This window comes from Cydia splendana, chromosome 12, assembly GCF_910591565.1.
Source record: "Cydia splendana chromosome 12, ilCydSple1.2, whole genome shotgun sequence".
Classification (NCBI taxonomy): domain Eukaryota; kingdom Metazoa; phylum Arthropoda; class Insecta; order Lepidoptera; family Tortricidae; genus Cydia; species Cydia splendana.
In genome coordinates, this window is record NC_085971.1 from 5,266,660 (window position 1) to 5,277,789 (window position 11,130).

At 37.9% G+C, this 11,130-nt stretch overlaps 1 protein-coding gene across 1 annotated transcript; it reads left to right on the forward strand.

Moving 5' to 3' along the window:
* Positions 1–8,574: 8,574 nt before the first annotated feature.
* On the forward strand, positions 8,575–10,860 carry LOC134795343 (uncharacterized). The gene has a single exon (XM_063767164.1). The coding sequence runs from the start codon at positions 9,021–9,023 to the stop codon at positions 10,401–10,403; it is 1,383 nt and encodes a 460-aa protein (XP_063623234.1). The 5' UTR covers positions 8,575–9,020; the 3' UTR covers positions 10,404–10,860.
* The last annotated feature ends 270 nt before the right edge of the window (positions 10,861–11,130 follow it).

The window sequence follows — 11,130 nt, forward strand, 5'->3', positions numbered from 1 at the left end:
CGTGACCACCATAAGTCGCTCTGTGCTGTAGTGCTCTCCAACCTGGCCGATTCATTGCCTTCCTTAAGGAACCCTGGAACCCCTCGCGTGTAACCTCTTGAATGGCGTTGAACCAGCGTGTGGGTATCCCTCCCTGTTTTCGATGACCTTCAACAGGCCCAACTAGCAGAGCCTTTTCCAGGCTATCAGGCTCACGCCGGGCCAAGTGCCCAAAAAAGCCAAGCATTCTCCCACAGCAAATAGCAGAAAGACGAGTCTGGATCTTGAGCTCCTGCAGAATAGACACATTAGTGCGACGCACTGTCCAGGATATGCCTAACATTTTGCGCCAACACCACATTTCAAACGCATCTATTCTGGCTTTGGTCCGAGCTTTTAAAGTCCAAGTTTCTGAACCATAGAGAAATATGGAAAAAACCAGTGTGCGCATGAGTCGTACTTTTGTGCCGCGTTTGATGTTACGGTTTTTCCATATTTTCTCTAGTCGCTTAACTGCAGATTTGGCTATTTGTCCACGCCTCACAACTTCTCTATCACAGTCCCCGTCGCTGCAGATCAGTGAACCCAAGTAGACGAATTCCTGTACTATATCCAGGTCTCGCAATTCGTGGGTCCTTTGCATTTTACCTGCTCTGTCCACAAACATCAGTTTGGTCTTACTCCGGTTGATGAGAAGCCCGTACTCTGCGCTAATTTCCTCTACCCTGTGCAACAATTCGGAGAGTTCTGACTCACTGGAAGCAATGATGGTCGTGTCAAAGTATTTAAGGAGACTTCAAATTTACCTTTATTTAAATTTACCTTTGAGTAAATGAAGGATTTTCTAACTTCATTTAATTGAGCAACATACTCCTAACATGAATATTATGGTGTCACTACATAGTCCTTATTCACCGCGTATGTTTAACTTGCAAAGCCGCAATTCGGAGAACACACACGGATATTATCATAAGCGAAAGTTTTCCCACTTAGCACATAAGGGGCGGATGTCGCTCATGAAATGAAAGGTAATCGAATGACTATCACATATGTACAAATGTATACCTAAGCATGTCAAAATTATAGATAAAGCTAAAGCGGTTATATTAGAGGTACCTACAGATAGGTACTAAAATGACAGTATACAAACAGTAACAGCAGGTGATGCCGTACCAGCAGTGATGCAGTGATGCAGTGGCAGCAGTGGTGAGCAGTGATGGCCTACACGTGCTAGTGTAGATATCGCGCATTTATAAGCTACAAAGTTGCAGAGTTTAGTTATAAGCTGCAATGGTTTATAACCGAGCGCTAAGGCGACGGCTTTTAGAAGTCAGCTGGAACCAACCTTCGTGATGGAAACCCCGGCTCGTTTTTCGAAGCTACTATTTAAATGATCATTTAATGTTACTAGTTGTTCTTTGGAATATACTTACTAAGTACGGAGAGGTCGTGAAAAAATGCGAGAAAAAATATAGGCTATATGCCTCTGAAGTCCTCTGTTTATTTGGGCTAGCGTAAAGCTTTACGGGGATATTTGTAACATTTACTGGCAAAAGGCGGATTTCAAATTGCATCTTACTGCACTACTCCTTTACTGTCAAGTGACAATCGATAATAACTTTTTGTTTGAACACGGTACAACTGTGGCCAACCAACCGTCCGGTGGCCAATTTAATTTCTGAACTCCCAAATACTCACGGTACAAGCCAGTACTTTTAAAAACAGCCGAATTACTATGCACGGATGCATTGATTGCTGCAATATAAACCCGACCGTGGGACGCAGCGGGCGACTGTACGTACTGTGCATACGCAAACACCTTCAAAATACTTGCAATAACAACGTCATAAGTACCTAGAATGCTTAACCTATTTAAGACCTTTATTTTCTACAAAAGCTGTGAATATGTTCAAAATGAAAAGGTCATATAAGACTATAAGCTCCATAGTGACATAAGATATTGTTGGTGTAAAGTTAAGGTTTTTAGATGCAGAGGGAGTAAAAAATGCAGGACAGGAGCTATGGGGGTATTGACTGGCGAATTATTTTGATGTTTAAGGATAACAAGACCACCTAGCGAAGAGTTGATATTTTTGGAAGGAACGAGTTGATTTGTTGGGGAAGGTACAAGTTTGTACAAAGGAATAAAAACGTGACAACTTTCGATATGTATGATTATACTGCCCTATGTGCAAAACATAACAAACAAAACAAAGATAAGACCTTAAACTGGTGTTGTAAAATTTTCTGAATTTCTTTAACCGCGCGGTTGTTTTGTGTGAAAAACGCAGCGTTAAACGCGATGCGTTTGCCGCAAATCCATTTTACATCAGATAATGTAATAAATAACCATTCAATGTTTTACGCGGTAAACGCAACGGCAAGCGCATTGTAATTCTTCCTACATTCCGTTGACGCATGCGTTCAACTCAACGCTGCGCTGCGTTTATCGCATAAAACAACCGCGCGCTTTCGGCTTTTACATAAACTGAGCAATATTTTGGATCTAAAATATAAATTAGTCTTTGGTATTTCTCTCGACTCATTGATTGTTTGTTAAATAATTATTAAAAAATAAGTATTGACAAAAAGCATATCCGCGCGGGACATTCTTGTTCATTGTTTACCAGTCGCCTTAAATCTGTAGTTCTTAAAAAATATTAACTAATACTCATGACGCAATTTTATCTTGCTACTCGTAATCTACCTGTACCCGTCATAATATTAGCGTGTACAGTGTAAGACTGTGTAGTTTGTCAATAATGATTTAATCGCTCGTTACTCGCTGTCGGCGCCCACACGGGCGCCCGCGTCGTCGATCGCTAATAGGTACTAAAGTATCGTAGAGAGGACATTTTGTTTAATAGATCGTGTATACAACAAATCAAAATATGCAAATGATACAGGACCAATTAGATCTCCATTTTCCGTGATACTGATGATAAGGTGCTCGTTTCAGAAACATATCATAGGTTTCTTAGATTTCTTCTGATCCCGTTTCATCGTGAAAGAAACTCACGGTGCAATTGCAGTGGATCGTCACCAAATGCGGTTGCAATCGAGTTAGGGGTTGCCAGGATACCGATAGTTTGACGCGGTGATTCGCCGTACAACCCAGTTTCGACGCAGTGAAATTGAGTCAGTACATGTAGTGGTATGCATAAGTTGCGATGATTGCTGGCTGTTTACACTGCCAGTGAGTATATTTTCCAAGAGAAAACTCGCCTACTGTAGAAACACTCTTCCTTCGCTAAATTCTCTGATCGCCACCGGACTGATATCTGCATATTATGCGGTCTCCAACGCATGATGTGGAGTCCACAATTTTTGTGGAGAAATATAAATAATGATTTTGCAGCAATGAGGAAACGAAAAAGAAGGAGACCGGACTGACCATCAGCCTTAAACTTTAGATAACAAGTTGGCTAAAGTAACTTTGGATTCCATGTTCTGAGTTATGAATGACCGGTCTGCATAACCACAGTCTATGCCAGAAGCTTGTACCGCCCACTTACATGTCACGGCTCAGCAGTATGCAAATAATACTTGACTGCGTAACATCATTCCGCTAATCAGATACGACCATGTAGTGCCAAGACGTAATTAATGCAGTTTTGCGGGTCGGCCTATTCAATACTTTGTAAGGATGCTTAAAAATAAAATGTTAGGTACAGTCATCAGCAATAGTATCTTACACAACTAGGGCCGCAAAAATATGTGACACGTTCTTATTTGGAGCGCAATAAGAGCGCGTCATATATTTTTGCGGCCCTAGTTGTGTAAGATAATGGGTTGGCTTAAAGTAATGAGAATTTTCGTTTTCGGAAATATAAAAAAGACAATAGCTATGGGTTTTCGAAATTTTACAATGACAAACAAGAGCATATTTTAAATTACAAAAAAACATTATATGATAACGTCTCCCACATCCGATTTCTCATAACTGTGTTCAAACCCTCTGCGTCATGCTTTGGACAACGTTTTATTCACATTCCATAACTGTTTTATTGCCGTTAATTTTAATTATTTCGGCATATTAGCTTGCTATCTATATCTTACCATCATTCACAATTGCTAACTGACTAAAAATTTTCATGAAATCTGCAACTGATTGATATTTAGAGAAAATTGTTTATGTATCATATTTTGGTAAAATGTACGCAATGACGTTTTTAACTGGTTTTAGGCTCTCGCGGAAAAACGACTAAACGTTTCCAACCCTAGAATATCCCCAAGACTTAAATCAATCGAAGAATTTTGGCAAATATTATATACCTACTCTGATATGTATATTGCGATAGTAGGCAAAAATATTATAGAATAAAATAAATTTTACCGTGTAATTACAAAACGATCAGTCAGAGAGTACTTGGTAGTTTGTCCAAAGTGAAAAGCAGACGGTCAGAAGCGTGTTACGTAAACTAACACAAGGGAGGCCAATTACTTCATCCTTGAATTTGGTTCTAATGTTGGATATTGCATAGTTCTTCAAGATAACATCCAGAAATCCATGGCCATTGTCTTTTTGTTTTTATGTCCGAAAACAAAAATTCTCATTACTTTAAGCCAACCCGTTACTATTGCTGATGACTGTACTAGCGACGCCTTAACATGACTATGTGGTACCTACCAAGATCTAATGAATGCAATTATGCGAGTAGTCGAGGTATTCCACACTTTGTAAGGGAACTTAAAAATTTAAATGTTAGTAGCGACTCCTTAATATCATGATGTTTGTGACACCTTGTTCAAACAGGATGACAACTGGCATAAATTAGGGGCCTTAAGGATGACCTGGATGACTCACGCCGGGCCGGAGCTTCCGGCGCTTCGTTTTCTATGGAAAGCACCACGTGATCACCGATCAGCCGTCACAGAAAATGACATGTCGGACGCCTCGGCCCGGGCACGGCCCGGTCTAGCGAGAGTTATCCTTTATTTGAAGTTTATTGATTTTGCATCACTGGAGAGACAAAGATGGAGGTATTCGAAGTAAAAATCGGAGTTAGTGGGAAAACCCCAGTGCAGTTTCTCAAAATGTATCTGTATCTATTCATACTAGCATCTGAATTAATAGTAAAAGTTTTAAATAGATGCTTATAAATTGTAATCATGGTCATATCTCATTGCTACTTGATTTATTCAACATCTGTTCTAGACTGACATATTTATAATTGCAATAACACCAATGCAGAAGAGAAATGTCTTAAACGTACTTTACATCAAACAAAAATTCGACATTTTATTGCAGCATTTACATATTAAAAGATTTAAAAGCTGAATCTACGCGGATATAAGCGACGTAAGCATGTACAGTAAAGGGCCATAAAGTTTGCACATCGGTATTTAGAAAGAGAATATTGGAGGCAACGAGAATGAAAGAGACAACGCTCTACGAAGCCGAAATTCCGATGTGCAAACTTTATGGCCCTTTACTGTACGTACATATTTATAGCTTGACAAGATGATAATGCCTTTTAAAACTGAACGAAGGGGAAGCGAATTACCCTGCCCGCGATTACTGACTCTTACAAATTGAATTTTATTCATTAAGAAATAAAGTCTAATTTAAGAATTATTCCTTGAGAATATAATTGCGTTAGAATAGTCATTTTGCTGACAAATTACTGGATTGCATTGAGTTGTGTTTGCATTGGATTTGACTTACCAGGGCCGTGTGGAGGTGACGATTAGTCAAATACGTTATCTGTAACAAAATGTATTTATTAATGCATTTTTTGCCTAGGATAGAACTACATCCGTAAACAAATATCTACATATCGTCAATAACGGACAAGTTCTTCGTGAATTATTAAAAACCGTATTAATATTTAGTCACATAAATATTGTTGTAACTACACTTTTTTTATCGTTATAGTTCGTTTTTTTAGCATTAGAAAAATGGTAAACAATTTTTAAGTGTCTTTTTATTGAAAAATACGTTTGAAAAATAAGTCACGGCAAATATGTAACAATTATGAATCATATACGATTATTTACATTATTTTGCTTTCATAAGTAATAGTTACTGGTTTTTAGGGTTCCGTACCCAAAGGGTAAAACGGGACCCTATTACTAAGACTTCGCTGTCCGTCCGTCTGTCTGTCACCAGGCTGTATCTCACGAACCGTGATAGCTAGACAGTTGAAATTTTCACAGATGATGTATTTCTGTTGCCGCTATAACAACAAATACTAAAAACAGAATAAAATAAAGATTTAAATGGGGCTCCCATACAACAAACGTGATTTTTGACCAAAGTTAAGCAACGTCGGGCGTGGTCAGTACTTGGATGGGAGACCGTTGTTTTTTGCATTTTTTCCCCGTTTTTTTTGCATTATGGTACGGAACCCTTGGTGCGCGAGTCCGACTCGCACTTGCCCGGTTTTTATTAAAAAGCGTTTTTCAATTAAAAGACACGTGAAGATCGCGTAGTCTTTTACTAATGCTAAAAAAACAAACTATAGGCAATGATGTTATACTCGTATAGGTATTTATTTTCAGAAGAGCGTAAATATATTAGGTATAATTGTGACTCATGTCAAACGGTCAACCCTCGCGCACCTACGCACCATCATATTTAGGGAAGCGACTGAGTTAAGGGTTAGACTTATAATAAAATAACTAAAACTAAACCTAACTAAAAAATAAATATCCCTAAAACTTGTAATTATAAATGTGTATTAAATTCCTTGAATAAAATGTCATAAAGGTATATTCACAGTCAGTCCATTAACGTCAGTTACCGTATAAGTACCTACAAACAAAACCCTTTAAAAAGGCGAATTCCAGCCAACAAAATTCTGCTGAAAGCCAAACATAGGTACTTCAAACTAGTTTTATTCTGCACTGCATCCCGGAGGGTGGTCTCGATGTCCTGTTTATGGGTAAACAGGCGTTAACGAGCTCACAGTTCAATGGGTTATTAATTGTAAGAGACACATCGTCTGGGAAAACGACCAACTGAAGCACTACCACCAGTTTTAACATTGACATATTCACTCACGTTTAAGTAACTTACTTTCTATGCATCTCGCTCGTACTCGCATATTAGTGCAAGCGAGATGTATAGAAAGTAATTTACGTAGACGCGAGTTAATCTGTCAATGTCAAAACTGGTGGTAGCCGTACTAGAACATTAAACTCACACGATTAAAGGGGGAAAATGTTAAAAGTACATTTTTTGTAACAGTACTAAGTATGCAGGAATACGAAGCGTAAGACGGTGAAAATGTTTCTATGTAGTTAGGTACAGTCAGCATCAATAGTAGCAGATGAAAAAAAAACGCGTAAAAAGTATCTGACACACTCTAATACTTTTCCTAATAGGTATACCTAGAGACGTACCCAGGTACTGTACTAGTTGTAACGGTTTACCGTTATTTCCAATTAAAATTCTACAAAATAAGAAATAAACTTAAACCTAAATATAACTATAAACTACTATAATACACATTTCATACTTATTATCTAAAAAAATATACACAAAAACCTTGAAAACTAATATATACAAAATAAATCTACGAACAAACAGAATTGACGACTGCATTTGCTATTAGGTAAAACTAGATGCGAATACAAAGGACTACGTCACCCGGCTCGCGATAAGCGATGTGAACCGGCCAGCTAATGAGACACATACGCGTCCGAGACATTGCTACCACGGCTTTGACAGCGAGAGGTCAAATCGACTAAATTCAAAGATACAATTTTACAGTCATGATGTGACAAATTTTTAATATGGTGTAAAATTTATTCTAATATTAAATGTGTTAAGTTCCAGTATTTCCCCAAATAGGGTGAGTGTTTTGAATATTTTGTAGTTTTAAGAGAAAGGTAACTTTCATAGTAGTAAATTAAGGAATCATTTTCTTCTTGCCATCACATTTTCATTTAGTTCTTTCTGGGTACATTTGGCTATCACTATCTGCTTATTAACTGTAATTTTCCTATAAAAATAACGCTGGAAATAACAAGCTTCTCGAACCTTCTGGAAATATGAGTCTACCCACTTTATAAAAATCTTGTAGATTATAATCAAAGTTAGGCTTAATTCTAATTTAAATGTATAAAATTACATGCCAAATTGTAGTTGACATGCATTAATAAAGCTTTTAGTTGTAGAAGTACATTTAGTAAATTTAACTTCACTTTCTTCTTTGTTTTAAATTTAAAATGATGATTCTACTTGTGACTGCCACATCATTGATCACCTTTTAATTCTTTGGGGTTCACTACACCAGCCTACTTTCTCATTAGCGCATTAATTTGGCCTAAAATCCGGATGTCGCAGTCACTTGTACAAAATTGGACTTTTCTTGAAATGGCCATTTTTACCGGAATTCCAGGGACCAAGTCTGGGGTTGGAGTCGGAACACCCACCCTGAATTCGCATGCTCCGCTTCGTTCCGGAAGGTTCCCGTGCTGGATCCGGAACCCTTTTTTTGAAGACGGCCACCTCCAAGTTCGACGTTCTGCGACGTAGTGCAGGGAAGTGACCCCTATCAAGGACTCGTTTCACCACTGTTAATTGCCAGCTCAGAAAAGATCCACGACCTTGTCTTTCCTTTAGTTTTTTTTATTTTTTTTAAATTATATTTCGTCAAATTTACTCTGGTTAGTTTTCTTTCGTCTCATTTTGCAATCTACCTACTTCATGCGACGCTAAACGTCACATTGGCGCCCATACTGGTTATTTCTGAGCTGTGCATTATTGAAGCAAGTCCTTGGCCTTTTTCTCCTCTTGGTTTTCATTGGTGTTGGTGGCTTTCTAATATTAGCACTTGTAATTCATCTAGTTTTTAAGTCTGATTTGAGCAGTTGTTTGGTACGTGGTTGTCAGTTTCTCACTTCATATAGTTATAGCAAAATTCTTGTTTAAAAAAAAAAAAAAAAAAAAAAACACTACACTTCACTTATTCCGATTTAAAATAATTTTAAAATTCTATCGTATCTCACATTCCACTTACTTAGCAACTAAACCTAACTGCTTTTTAATCAATTGTAATCAAAACACACACTTTTTACGTTAAGATTTAAACATGTCGTACCCAATTAAATATTTGTCACTACAAAAAGCTGAGCTTGAATATGAGGTGATCCTTAGAGGTGGTTCAACTGGTTCGGTGCAGGACCTCCGAAGCCAGATAGTAAAATTGGCCATACCTCCTGAGGACATTTTGGAATCACATTTAGAGCCTGCGGTTGACCTTGATGCTGTTAAAGACAGTCTAACAAAATCCCAAACGATGCTAGCATCCCTCAAATCTAAATTTGATAAGACCCTGTTCTTGCGTACCGAAAATCTACTACACCACATATATCACAGATTAAGGCGTATCTCAAACGTTAGTGCCACGTTAGTTGACCAGCACAAAAATTATTGCACTACCTTTAACAACCAATACAAAGAAATTACGACGTTGAGGCCGGCATCAACCTCAAATGCAAATGCAGTCTCAGTTTTGGAACCTGAAGCTACGGCGGTACTCCACTGTGATCGTAACCTGACTTCTGACTTGGCAAAACTAAAGTACTCTGGAAAAGCCTGCGTTTTTTCTTTCATTCAAAGAGTTGAAGAATTCGTAGAGGTTAGGAATATATCAAAGGATCGTGTATTGAAGTTTGCCTACGAGATTTTCACTGATGACGCATTACATTGGTTCCGTTGCAATAAAGAAAGTTTTCAAAGCTGGGACGATGTCGTCGTCCTATTAAAAAAAGACTTTAGTCCAAAGAATTACGACTATCGCCTGACTAATGAAATAAAATATCGTACGCAAGGGGAACAAGAAAACATTTCTATTTACTTGTCTATTATGCATGGCATGTTTTCGCGATTGGTTAAACCGTTGTCTGAGGAAGAAAAACTCGAAATTATCTTACATAACATCCGGCCATGTTATGCCAGCACCCTAGCCGCTTCACCTGAGATCAAGGACCTAAAGACATTAAAAACCCTTTGCACAAACTATGAGGACATTCAGTCACGCTTATCCTTGTTTCATGAACCGCCTAGGGTGACTTCTGAGACTCTAGCCCCAGAATTTGCCTACACTAAATATCATAAAAATAATATCTACTACACAAATAAAAACTACCAAAATACAAATTCAAATGAAAAACAGAAAAACTACTATAATCAAAACAAATATCCTAACTACTCGAGCTCTTACAACTACAACAAATCTAAAACTACAGAGGGAAAGCCTACTACTACTAATGCTGTACAAGCGACAGCAAACAGTACAAAAAATGTCAACACTGCTAGTAACTCGCGTAAGTACTGTCCTAGGTGTCGCACTGATACACACTCTTTGAAAGAATGCAAACAGCCACACTTCCCTATCTGTTTTAAATGTGGTAATAAAGGTGTACGCTATCCTGATTGTAAATCCTGTAATCCTAAAGATGCAAAAAACTAAATTCAGTGGATTGTAGTGTACATAATCTTTCTAAAAAATCTAGTGAAAACTTTAGTGATTCAGAGTGGAAATCTTGGCTCAACTTCATATCTAAATTTTTCACTTGCTATTCAGTCACTGCAATCCACGATTCAGATAATATACATAACAGACCGTATGTCTCAGTTCAGATTAATGGTAAAACTATCCATGGTTTGTTAGATACGGGTAGTGGTTATACAATTCTAGGTAATAACTATCATAAAGTTTTCTTGGATGCGGGTTTCAAGCTCAACAGTACGGATACGATAAATTTATTCGCAGCTGGCAGGCATAGACTAAACAATATTGGTATGATCAATCTGCCTGTCTCGTTCTTAGATCAAACCCACATCTTGAAGGCCTACGTCGTACCAGAAGTCGAAAACTCCTTGATATTAGGCATGGACTTCTGGAGAATTTTCGAATTGTTTCCTAAAAAACTTGATTCCGTAATTTTACCTAGGGATGTTGATAAATTAGCCTCTCTATCACTAGACCCTCAACCTACACACTTATGTGACTATGATCATCTTTCGCCTGAGCAAAAAGTTACGGCTGATCATATCACTGCGCAGTTTCGTAACATTTCATATGAAGAACGTGGTCTAGGCCGCACTTCTCTAATTGCTCACAATATAGATACCGGTAATGCTGTTCCTGTTCGACAAAGATACTACAGAATGTCTCCTGAAAAAACAAAGAATAC